We start from the raw sequence: 13204 nt of genomic DNA on the forward strand, positions 1-13204 counted from the left end.
GGTGCTTCACCCACTTTTTTGGTGCAAGGTAACACTCCAGACCAGTACAGAGCTGGCAGTAAATATCTCCAGTTTGACTGCAGTGAAACTGACCCCAAGCAGTGCTTTACCAGCATTAGAAGCCCATGCAAGACTTGCTTTATTAAATCTGTGCTCCCTGGAAGGTACAGCCTGTCTTTATGAGGGCACAGCACTGATTTGGAGTAAGGTTGTGGCACAGCATCACTGCCCTGCTGCAGGACTGTCCTAGAGGTGCCAATGCCAGTGACAATGGAATCCTGCTCAGCTTATGGGAACATCTGAGTTGCTTTGTTGTTCTACAACAAACTACAGAAAATTTTCATCTGTTTTTTGACCCCATTTGTGAGAATCTCTGACACACACCTGACATACCACTTCAATCTCTTTTCCAGAGTTATTTTCCAACTAGGTTGCAAAATACTGTATAAGGAAGTTGCTTATGGCCATGCATTTAACCACCTCCTCTGGCAACAATAAATAAATGGCACAGAGCAAACTTCACCCCTCAAAATGAAATGTGTGTCATATTTTAAATTTTCCATAATATTCCACAGTAAGGATCCAATTGCTGAGACCTGCTCTTTAGCAGCTGCCTTGTTGTGCCACCAAGAGAGCACCCACTTACACCTGCTCACATCATCAGGTGAGTTGGGACTGTTCTGACATGGAGAGTATTGAAATATTTAATGGATTTTTAATCTACCTTTTTAAGCAAATGGAATGCAAGAACTCTGTGGGATTAACCAAAATGCATGACTGACTAGCACAAAGCTCGTAGTTTCTATACCACAAATGATGAATATTCCCCAGGTTGTCTTATTTTTTCTAGGAATCAAAACCAGAGGAAAAATTACTGTAACAGGAACTAGTTTAAGAAGTAGCTTTCTGCACCTCAGGATTTGGTAAGAAGACAAATTAATTTCTTTTCTATATGCTCAGCTCTTATATTTCTGTAAACCAATTTCTGTGTGCAAGCAGAAACATTCATGCGTGAAAAGTTATTGGACAAAACAGTTTCTGGGGTAAATAGCATGTCTGGTCTTGCCAAAAATTCCTCAAACTTGCAGTGTTTCCTCATTCTCAGACCACCTGCCTTGAGCATTAGTCCTTGGATAGACACCATGGTGCATTTGTCTTTCCCTGTTTAAGTAGCCCTCTCAATAATATCAACCCAAAGAATGTCTAGAATAAACCTAAAAGGTTTTGGTTAAATAAATACTCAGCTTTCTGGTACATAAAATGGAATAAATTTTGTGTTTTGTTTGTTTTGCTTGCTTTTTGTTTTTTAAATCAGTGCTTGACTGTGGATCAAACAAATTACAGAACAATAATCCACGTGGATAAAACATACCTCGAGTTCCTTCTGGTCAAAAGGCTTGAGAAGATGTTGAGGAATAAGTTCATTAAAGCCTTTCTGCAGAGCCAGGAACTGTGCCTCTATTCCTCTCATGAACCGCCAGTTCACATACAATCTACGGGAGGAAGGAAAAAGTCAGGGGTGATGAGATGGACAACACTGGGATTTTTACAGCAGACTTGAAAAATGCTCATTTTACAGAGGATTTTGTTTTAATACACACACTTTTTATTATGAAAGAAGTGCTTATCCATTCTTTTTCCATCAACAACTCATTATTGCACCATCAACAAAAAAAATAAAGTACCATTCAGAACTTCATCTTCCCAGGTCTCCCAGTGAAAACATTCATGTCATTTAACACTCAGGAATTCCCACCCAAAATACTTACTTTCTAAATTTCACTATATACGAAAGTTCTGTTTACTACCCTCTTCCCACTACATTTGCAGGACATATTTCTGTTTGCAATACCTGACATATTCCTTCTTGTTCTCTTCTGTCACTGGAATATTCCTGCCATTTGGTTTGAGTTCATGCTGTAAAATCCTCCCAAAGGCATTGTGCTCCACACAGAATGTATGATCCAAGACTGGTGTGATATCGTTCTCTCTGCCAATGGACAGAGGGTAAACTCAGTATTTTTGGCATTTTGGTAACTCTCAGTGGTGATGCTGACAGTTATTTGAACACCTAGGTAGTCTTAGTTACCACCTGCATTTCACACACTAGAGGAATATTGCCACCATCACCAATTTCTGTATGATTTAGTGCATGTTGAAGAGCCTGATCAGATATGGGATATTCATCTAATTCTAATGGAACTCAGGATACTGGATAAAACCCTATATACAGAAATACACACACACATACATATACACCCAGCCAGAATCTGATCTGCTCTCATGTATCTGTGAAGCACAGATGAGATCATACGTAGAGAACTTCATCATCAGTAATTTCTTTAAATACAAAATTCAAAATAGCATTTAAGAAAAGAAACTGAGATAATGCAAAGCAGTTCCAAGGAGTCACAAAGCTACACTGAATGCTGGATCTTGTTCTGTAAGCATACAGAAGTCCAAATTACTTCCATTTATTTTCATTTTAATCAGAGTTGGCTTTCTTTTGAAGAAGGCTCTACTTCCCCTCAGACCTCTGTCCTGTGTTTGGATTTTGATATTATGATATTCTACCATATCCATGCAAACTTTAATGATTTAGTATCTAGTTTATTACAAGGAGAGTTTGCAATGAGAGCTTTTCCTCAAGTACCTTTGATATATTAAGAATAGTTTAATGCCTTTGTACAGACTGCTACCATAAAAAGATTTTTGCAAACTCTTTGTCTAAAGCATCTCACTATTGCCAACAAACTCTACCCCATTTTCTCTGCAGTGAGACGATTGCTAAATTCAGTACTTACAAGATCCAGACTAAACTTTTGTGTAATTCTGGGTCAACAGATTCCAGATCGGAGAGCTGGATAGGCTTCCCCAGCAGCTGTTTGTAAAAGGGAACTGTGAACCCCCCGTTGATATAGTGTCCATGGAACACAGCCAAACCCATTATCCGACCAACAAAATGGAAATAAGACAAATGGTCCTGCAGGGAGAGAGGAGAATCAGGCTTGGGAAGACACTGACATCTTGTGGCACCCTCGGTGGTTCATTCAGCATGAGTTACCTGCAGCCCTCTGGGTAAGAGAGCAGCCACCACTTTTCCTCACAACATAACCAAAACCAAAGCATTTAATGATTAAAAATCTCAAACAAGTCTCTGGGCATTACCTGATTAATAAATTGGATTGAAGTCTCTAGACCTCTCAAAGGGAAAAACTTGGAAACAGAAAATCCCTGTGAGACCTCCAAAATCCAAAAAGATGAGGATTCTGAACAAGTTAGTTTATTCTTTGTTTAACCATCCAAATGTATCTACTCTTGAGGAAGCAGTATGCTTGTTTCCTTCATTTCTTTCATGTTCCTTTTAAACTAACTTTTGAAAGCTGAGGTGTAAGTCCTATGGTTGACATTCTTCCAATCCACCTCCCTCATCTTCCAGTGCAAATGTCAGGAAATGTCATGTCAGGGAGAATTCCCTCTACTAATACAGAACTGCTGCTCCTTTTAGGGTCTGCATCATTACAAATCCTTCAGTAAGAGAAAAAGCAAGCACAGGAGCGTAGTGAGAAAGGTCAAGCAAGGGATACATCCCTAAAAGTCATGGGGTGGCACTGCTGGGATTGTAATGCTGTGTGCACAATCACCTGTGCTCACAGTGAAGATGAATTTCATCTGTCTTGTCTTCTCAGAGTCACTGTGCAAACCAATCAGTACTGAGCAGCCTCAAAGAAATCAGATATCTGTCAAAGGCTATCATGCTTTTAATTTCTGAACAAAACCCCTCTGCTTCTTACTGTATAAATATAAGACATTAACACCTTCTTATTCCAATTTACCCTGCAGTTTAGACTCTTCTTGTGGAAGAACAGCTGTAAGAAACTGCAGAGGACATCTCTTAAAGTAGGAATATTGCTGAGAAATTAATACTTACAGGATTGATAGAAGAGTCTGGATTGATTTGCAGCATATAAATATTATCTGTGGAGTATTGGAAGAGTCCATAGTAGGGATTCAACATTTCATGGCACAGTAAATACAACCACTCTCTGCCAAAAAAAAAAACAAAACAACAACCCAACAGATTTAGAAGAGTGCAATTTGCACATAAGTTTTAGACAAAACAATTATTGTGATTGATCAGTTATGGAATGCTTATTTCAAAATCATCACCTTGTGCTGCCCTCCATTTGTAGACCAAAAGGATGTGAATAAAACCTCACAATGTCCTACTGCACTCAGGGCAGACTTGGTTTAGTTTAGAAGCACTGAAGGGATTAACATCAATTAGAGAAGCTATAGCAAGCTGTTAGACAATGCCATCAACTAATTGAATCTGAACAAGCCACGCTTCCAAAAAAATCCTGCCTTTGTACTGAGTTCAGCTATTTGGAGCCTATGAGATCTGCTTCTCTGCAACCTGTACAGCATAAGGAAATATTAAAAAAAATCTGTTGATTACAATCAGTTCGATCACTGGGGGTCTTTAGAAAAGCTGGTTTTCTGCCAGCTTGGTGACTGCTTTCAGCAGAGGCCAGAAGGGACAGAGACCAAGTGCATTAAAAGGAGGGGTTGGGTAAATTCACTCACCTCAATAACATACATGGACAGGAGCAGAACTAAAGCTATTTCTGACCTCCCAAGTCACCATGACAAATACCCCTTTGTTGTTAAATTTGGACAGCCTTCCCAGGTCCAAAATATTCAGAGAGAGCTATCAATTGTAATGCTTAGAAGTGGAGCTGTACTGATCAGGAAGAGTCAGTTGCAACTAATGGGCAATTATGAAAGGCATCAGGGCAACAGGATGTCAACAGTGGAGACACCCAAGGTTGCCCAGGGTAAGGCAGCTCAGAATGCTCCAGCTTCTTTCCTTTGTCCAGGGATTGATCACTGAAAGACACCTAAGTGGCATCTTTTGTGGATTTGAGAAATTTCTCGGTGAATTTACACAATTCTGAGCCACTACAAAGGTGAGCGTTTTTTTCAGTGACGCTAAATCAGCTTCTGAATTTCAGATCCAATGTGACCCACAGGGAATTACTGTCATTTTTAAGAGGGAGGCAAGTCCTTGCTGAAATTTTAGCTTTTGTTTAGCATTAGTTCATCTCCACTCCTGCTCCAACAGATCAGAGAACTCTCCTGAATGCGGCTGAGACATAACAAAAAGGAACCCCTACCCTCCTGCAATCCATTTGTGGGAAATCAGAGAGGTGTGTTTTACAAAACCATTCCTGTGATCTGGATCTGACTTCAGGGTCTATACACTCCCTGAGAGACCTCACAATTTGAGCTGATCACACTTTCATAACTTGCAGTAGGACAACTCTTAAATCACAAGCTTTCACTTTTCAACCTACCATATAAAGAGTGAAGCCACAGACACTGTCTATAAATCAACATATACCATTAACAGGTAACTTGAAATGGGATTGTATCAACCATGGGACACTTAAAGGGCAACTTTATAGTTAAGAGGTGTCAGAAAACCCTCAAAATCTCACCTTGCTACTCCTCCATAGTCCAGGCCTTCCTCTCCTCGGAATTTCACCATAAGCCTCTTTTTCAAGTCCTTTGGCCTCATCTTCATTATCTGACGATAGGATTCCTGTATGTGCATTTGTACAATTAGCTGTTTTATTTCCTTCCTATAATTAAGTCTATTAAGATTTCTCTAATACCATGATTAAGAGTTCTGCATTTCTGTAATACATAGTTTGTTACTGAATGACAGAAAACATTACTCTGTTCCAGTGCTAATCTGAAGCAAATTTCAATGACAACTCTATAACGTGGTGGGTGCTTGTGAAGCAAAGTTGTTATAATCACTGATCAGTTTTACTTGTCACTCACAAAAGCTGCTGTTAGCAGTAAAAAAATATCAATCAAATACCTCAAAGATTTCCTCTCTGGATACTTCAATGCGACAGTGACCAGCCTGAGGTTGCTGAAGAGAGAGCTCATGTCTAAGAACTTTCAACTTTTGTACCAAGTCTCTTTCATATCTCTGTGCAGGCAACTCCTCACCCTCTTCCAATGATCCCTCATTTGGAGCTGGTAGAGGCTGCTGGCTGGGCTCTTTTAGCTGGCATTGATGGCTTGGAGAAAAAAAGGACAATATTTATTCTGGACACATAAGAATCAGGAATATGTAAAACAATCATGGAAGAAATTATTAAGCTTCTATCTATAACAGGAACATGGAGTAAAATGTGTATTCAGCTGGATACTTCTGTACTATCATTACACTAAATTCAGGGATGTAAGGAACACAGATATTTAGAGTTTCAGCATTTTTGAACTGTTTTTACATGGCAAAGCACTGTGGAAGGCTCTGGAGCATGATCACTGATTGCTAACTAAGCAGTAATTAAAGTTTGTGTGGTATTCTCCCACACAGAGAGAACTTTCAAGAGTACAACATGGAAAGAGAACTCTTACAGAGCAAACAACAGTTTTACAAAGGGAACTGTCTAACAAGTGATTTTATTCCAGCTCCATACAAAATGAGGCTGGGGATTCATGAAACAGTAAAAAGCCTCCATCTATGGCTATTAAGAGAGAAAGATATACTTGTCCCAAATAGTTGCAGCTTCATACACTCAACTATCCTTATCCATCAGTGCTTTATTTGGTTTGTAGAGCAATTCTTTTTTAGATACAGAGATTCCCTGACTGACTTCGAGCACAGGAAAAAAAATCTGGTCTTGGGCACAAGCAGCACTGCTAGGCTGCTTCCAGGGTCAGTTCCACAACAGTTCAGCTGCCTTTCCATGATGCAGAGCTTGAGCTTACTAAATCCTGCTAAACCCAAGCTGGCTGTGCACAGCACCCTTTGACCAGATTCCAGCTGGCTTTATATTCCCATTGTCTGGAACTCAAGGGAGCACTGAAGTTAGTCCAGATCCAGAACAGCCAGCACAGAGATGGAACTGCTCATCCAGACAGACACGAGCTGACTGCTGGGGATCCCTTGGCAAACTCTCTACCCCACACCCCAGCAATTCCAGAACTGAGCAGAGCAGAGTAAAAACCTTTCTGAAGAGTCTCAGCAAAAAACTTAGATAAAAGCAGCACTGAGAACCAATGCTTGGAGCCTGACTACAGCACTGGTTGCATCTGTTCCCCAATTATCATTCAAGGTTTCAGCCCCACATGACTGCCAGGAATTCCAGACCGACAGGAATTATTTATCAAGCAAAGCTCTTACTTCATGATGTGATGTAGTCGTGGATCTGTGAATTGTGTGGTTCTGTTGTTATGATCTACAAAATATATTCTTCCTGAAACTGTACTTCTGACTTCCCAGCCTGGAGGCAAAGGTCCCAGTTCATCACAATTCACACTGTTAAGGTCTCTAAAGTGAAAAACAAACAAGATGTTAATGCACATCTGAAGTTAAGCAGCCAAATACTGTTAATTTTAATTAACAGTATTTTAAAAAAAATTAAAATCACGTCTTTAATTAGGTTAAGGTTAGAATCCTGACTATTTGATTGAAAAACCACTGAGAGTAAGGCTGTAGCAACACATTTACTCACTCCTTTCATCCTGGATAAATTTCAGGTATCACTACATGCTGCTAAAGGCACTCACTCATTTCCAGGCAGTGTCTGAATTCAATACATAGAATCTATTTTCACCTAAAAGATTGAAAATACCTTAATGCTCCAGCCACCTAACTGAGGAAAACACCAACAGTGTAGCAAGAAAAGGAAGGAAGGAAACCTGAAGATTATTTTCAGGCAGAAAACCTATTGTTAAGTAAAGTATTCTTTAGACAGCTGGCATGGATTCAGGGTTGAAGACACCACTCTATGCAATTCCTCACCTAAATCTAACCAAGCAACATTTGTACAAATGAGTTAATTGAGAGACTTTAGAAAGGTAGAAATGCTTTGTACACTGAAGGTGCCTTAGTGTCACACTGAGTATAAGCCAAGGGGACACACAGACAGACAAGCCCTTGTTAGGCTCCTTAAAGGAGATTATGGTTGGGACCATTTGCTGTGATCAGCTGTGCATCTCAAAGTCCTGCAGAGATCTGATCACAGCAAGTTTTAACCTCCATCTCTGCCTCATGCCAAGGTTAGGTTTCTGCAACACAAGCTGATAGCATGAAAGTCACCTTTAACTAAAATAGGTGTGGCCTGTGACTCACAAGACACTGCTGTGTCCACCTCCATTGCTGCTCCTGAAAACCTGGCTCAAGGATTTGGGGAGAGGAACAGCAGCACCTTTCATTAGGGTGAGCAGCATCACTTGAAGAAGACACAAGGCTTTGGGCACACAAGCCTGACATGGCTGACACAAATGATCAACCACTGTCATTTCTTCTTTCAGCAATAGCAGCTAATCTAAAATCAGCTATTTTCTCTCTCTCTCTCAGCTTTATTTTTCATTTCCTTCCATACACTGAGCTTTTATCACCACTTTTGCCTGCACTACTTTGTATCATTTTCTAATATCCTGTACCACATTCCTCTATTATCCAGGCAGTGCAGCAGCTGAGAGTTACAAACTTCACTCTGAATCTGGTGTGCAGGTGGCCCATGAAACAGCCCAGATTCAGAGCTACTCAGGAAGAGCACCAGACCTTACTCACAAAGACCTGGATTAACTGCAGGTTAAGGTTTAAAGAGGCTTTACTAAATTAATCATGTGAAGGATTCAAATTTTCTAGCTGCAGATCACTGGCCTAAAGCATAAAAAACTTTAAACCATTTCAAGTTTAAAGATAATAAGTAATCTCTCCTTCAGTTATACACAAGTGAGCACTAATAAAACAAAACTTACAAGTTGAATATTCAAGAAACAATTATTTTAAAAAAGAAGTCTGTTTTTTTTTTCAATTTGCAGTCCAAACTGTTTTTGTACAAAAAAAAATGTAGGTAAAATTCAGACATTTGTAGCTTCACCAGAAATAACCACATCAACATTTTAGGAAGAATTTGTCAAACAGGAATTCCTGAAGGGCTACATATATTTTTGCTTTTTGTTTTACATGATTCACAAGTAAATAATTCTTTCAAAAAGAGTAATCCTTAATGTTTGAATTAAAGGTAACTAGAAACATCCCAAATTATTCCTCTGCTGGGAGCTCTCCCTTTAAATTCAGACAGGCCATTTCATAGATTTTTTGCTTTTAAAATCCAGCATCCTGCCACACAAATGCACACCAAAACCCCCTGACTTTTAACTATAAATACATACCTTGGTATCCTTGGGTCATGCCACGTGCTCACTCCAGTCTGTGTGTGCAAAAAATAAACCTGTCCCTGTACCGTTGTCCTTTGCTCTATAAAACAGGAAGATTATCCTAAATTACAAATCTTAAAAAAAAAATTCCAAATAAACAGTTTAAAGACATTAGGATATTTTCCTCCTAGGAAAAAAGTACAGAAGCCATCACACTGATCTCTTGCAGCATGGACTGTTTTGTCCTTGACAAATTTACTCTGACTACACATTTCAACATTCCTTTGAAACTCACAGATCCATGCACCAGCATATTTTAGTTTGTGTTTTTATTGTTAGATTTTGAGACAATCTAAACCCTCGAACTAGATCTCTTTACTCCTAGATTTGGTGTGCTCTTTTCTGAGGTTTAAATTCTCTTTAATCTCATCCTCCCTAATCTTCTGTACTATTTGGTTTCTTTGTTGCTTTTATATATTTTCCTGATCCTTTCTCAAATGTGGGCTCAAACCTACACAACATGCCAAGGGGGAAGGAAAAAATAGCATTACTGCTCTAGTTTAAAGAGCTCTTTACATTCTCCCTAGATACACAGCCAGGATTAGCAGTGAATTTTCTGTAACAGCATCATACCACAACCTCATGTTTAATTTACCATCAACCCCTCAGTGTATCCTGGCGTAGCCAACTGCTAATTAGCCAATCTCAAACTCCCATCTGCACTTAGTTCCTTTTCCAAAAGGCAGAATGAGATGCACGTGGACACTGCTTGTTCCAACAGGCAAAACACCTCGATGTATTAAAAGCAGAGAAATTTTTTGGTGACGTCTTTGGATAAACGAAACCCTTTCAGTTTTGCAGCTGTGGGACACTCACCATAGCCTTCAGGTAGCTCAGGTGACTGGTGGCCGTGGGGCCTGTTCTGAGGTGTCTGTACGTGAGCTCTGACCTCGGGGGTGCGGAGCCGCTGGGCCTGGAGCCTCTGGTCCTGGCTGGGAGACTCCAGGAAGCGGCAGCCGCCTCCTCCTGCCGCTCCCGTCGTGTCCGTGTACGGGGCCGGCTCCTCCATGAAGCAGCTCAGCGGCCTCCCCGGCCCAGAGTCTTCATAAACCGTTCTGAAAATGGGGAAACTTCAAGAGTTTCCATCACAAGAGAAGTGAATGCAGAAATAACTGTTTCTCTCTCCCCACAACTTCAGCTAGTGCAACCTTTAACCCAAGAGGTGGCATTTTCTTAATGTTTCTATATACAAATTTCTCAGCACTGGTAACAAAAAACAAATCAATTACCAATTGTAGCTTAATAACCTTACTGCCTGACACACATGCCCAGAAAATATAGGAGTCACATTGATACTTAAGTTTCTAATGTTAGTTACAGTCTTTCCATACATAAACCACTTGTCTAATTAAGTGCAAAGAAAACAATCCTTACCCTTCATTCTCCAAAAGCCCTCTGCAGTCTACTACAGAACCTCCTGTGCCTATTCTGTCCCGTGTCTGTAAACTGACTGAAAGAAGGAAACACAAACTCAGGTCAATAAAAAAAAATCTGCATTCTTAAAAACAGCAAAAAGCAAAAAAATCCACATTAAGACAGGGTAAAATATTAAGGAAAGCTCTATCCTACAAACAAGAACACATCACTAACCAAAATTCCATTCTCTTAAAGCATTACTAATGTTTGAAAAAGCTGAAGAGAAACCAGAGGGTCATCCCCTCAAAACTTGAGTTTATTTATGTAAATATCAAACATGTCAGCTTCTACATCAGGGTTTCATGAGGATCCAGAAAGGGAAGCTGGAAAAAAATTGCTCACCACTAGATGTCATCTTAGGGTGAGAATTTGGAGTTTGCCAAATATATATCACTGAAAAACTGGGGTTGGGTGGGGGCAGTAAAACGTGGGGTAAATTTGCTATAAAATGAGCACGGCCTTGTTGAAATTTGGAAATGCCTTGCATGAGTCAAAGGTATCAAACCACCAACTTGTAAAATGTCTTTTAACTCCTCCAGATCTTTTTTTAACACCTAAGATTCCCTCTGCCTGCCACCTTGCCCAAATGCATCATCTCACAGTGACATTCACCCTTCCAGAGATGCAGTAGAAACCTTGCCAGATGCATTCCCTGTTTTTAATGTTGTTTCCCATCATCAGCTGAGAGGAAACAAACTCCTGCATAGGAGTGTAATGAAAATTTTCAGGTTATGTAATTTAATCCCAGCAAAATAAGAAGAAACAGCACAGAACAGGCACAGAAGCAGTGACTAGAGGAGTTTTTCCCTATGGATATTTACCAAGCAGATGGAATTTAGCTGGGATCATTCTTACCCACTATTTGGCCTCGGACAGCATCGGTGTCTGTGGGGTTGAGTTTGCATAGATCCAAACGCTGGTCTGCAAAGGAAAATTGGAAAAATCAACCCTGAGAAGGGCTGGGTGGGAACACTTATCCACTACTCAAAGTACAAGGCATGGAGGGTTCTTGGTCACACCAGGGGGGAATTGCTCTTACATCCAGTATCTTTCAGCCTGCTGATGGCATTGGAGAGAAGACGGACACACCCCAGGAAGCCAGCTCCCTGTTTCTTATGGATTTTTTTATGGTTCCATACACTGATGGTTATGGAATCTGTTTTCCCAACGTATCTAGAAAGATACATATTAAAAGAGTAATTTTAGAAATAATAACCTCTTTTTACTCCAAAGAACTGATGCTGTAATTGGTACAAATTCTGACACATTTTAGTACATCGGTCATGCCTCTTTATTATAAATACACAAGTGCTTATGCCCAAAATGCTGTTATTAATGAGTTACTGCACAGTGATTTCACACAGCATGGGAAATTGATATTGCTGCAGCATGAATTTAACTACAGCCAGCCTCATTAAAAGCTAAACAACAAGTCGATTAACGTACAAAACTTCAGAATTTATGCTTCTAATAATTTGAAGAAAATAAATCATTCCAACAAGGGCAATTTTCTGCAAAAGCTGCATGGCACTGCTCCAGGAGAGCTCACTAAGCCCTTGTGCTGTGTACCTGCCACACAAATATCTCCAAATTCAAACACTTAAAAGCAAAGTACCACTCCTTTATTAAGAAGAATTTTCTTCTTGAAAAAAATCAGTCACTGAGAGGGCAGGGTCAGATGGGATATTGGGAGGAAATTCTTCCCTGTGAGGTTGGGGAGATCCTGGCACAGGCTGCCCAGAGAAGCTGAGGCTGTTGCACCCCTGGAAGTGTCCAAGGCCAGGTTGGGAGCAACTTGATCTAGTGAAAGGTGTCCCTGCCCAAGGCAGGGGGTGGAACTGGGTGATCTTTAAGGTCCTTTCCAACCAAATTGTTCTGAGATTCTATGAAATGTGACTCTTCTTGCTAACACAAAATGAAGTTGCAGTGCCAACACTGCACTATTTATTCACTAGACAAATCTCTGGAATACTGTTTACTTATGACCTTACAACCAACTCACAGATCGTAATGCTGATTCCATTTGGGGTCCAACGTGTTCTTCACAGTGTCAGTGGAATGGCACTGACCTGACCCATCCACAACTATTTTAGCAAATGGGTCAGGAAGTCCTGTGAAAAGGAAAAAGTGCTGTTAAACACAGTCCTTTGCTTTGCTGCTTCCATTAGAAGTTCCCCATCAAGAAAGGACAGCTGTCATTATCCTAGAAGTATTTTAGTAAATCCTGTGTTTGAGATGGAGGCTCTTGGTACCCCCAGCACAGAGCTGTGAGCAGCAGCTGCCCGTGGTTCCATCACTCAGACTTTCAGCTGGAATTTGTGAGCCCTCAGTGTTTCCAACCATGAAGTCCACACAATCTACAACCCAGAGTAATGTGTACTCCTGTAGTAATGCAGTGCAAACAACACACAGATGAGCCTCCACAATAATGCACCATCTCCAAATAAATCTGATTAATCCAGAGCAGAAAGCTACACAATTAGGACATACTTACTGAAGAAATCTTTCTTTGCGAGATTCTTGGCACATAATA

General features: G+C 40.3%; 1 protein-coding gene across 4 annotated transcripts in view; it reads right to left on the reverse strand.

Moving 5' to 3' along the window:
- The window catches only part of SMURF1 (SMAD specific E3 ubiquitin protein ligase 1), a 45559-nt gene that overhangs the window by 6159 nt on the left and 26196 nt on the right, over window positions 1-13204 (reverse strand). For 2 of the 4 annotated variants that reach the window (XM_015643106.3, XM_015643105.3), the window contains exons 2-15: window positions 13166-13204; window positions 12674-12782; window positions 11711-11844; window positions 11527-11592; window positions 10630-10705; window positions 10072-10325; window positions 9211-9295; window positions 7208-7354; window positions 5891-6095; window positions 5502-5605; window positions 3932-4046; window positions 2805-2983; window positions 1853-1990; window positions 1373-1493 (exon numbers count right to left, since the gene is read on the reverse strand). In XM_015643106.3, the coding sequence (XP_015498592.1) occupies window positions 1373-1493; window positions 1853-1990; window positions 2805-2983; window positions 3932-4046; window positions 5502-5605; window positions 5891-6095; window positions 7208-7354; window positions 9211-9295; window positions 10072-10325; window positions 10630-10705; window positions 11527-11592; window positions 11711-11844; window positions 12674-12782; window positions 13166-13204 (1772 nt within the window). The remainder of the gene's footprint in view (window positions 1-1372; window positions 1494-1852; window positions 1991-2804; window positions 2984-3931; window positions 4047-5501; window positions 5606-5890; window positions 6096-7207; window positions 7355-9210; window positions 9296-10071; window positions 10326-10629; window positions 10706-11526; window positions 11593-11710; window positions 11845-12673; window positions 12783-13165) is intronic. The other 2 variants (XM_015643108.3, XM_015643107.3) reach the window with 1 other exon arrangement.

This window comes from Parus major, chromosome 14 (genome assembly GCF_001522545.3).
Source record: "Parus major isolate Abel chromosome 14, Parus_major1.1, whole genome shotgun sequence".
NCBI classification, from domain to species: Eukaryota; Metazoa; Chordata; class Aves; order Passeriformes; family Paridae; genus Parus; species Parus major.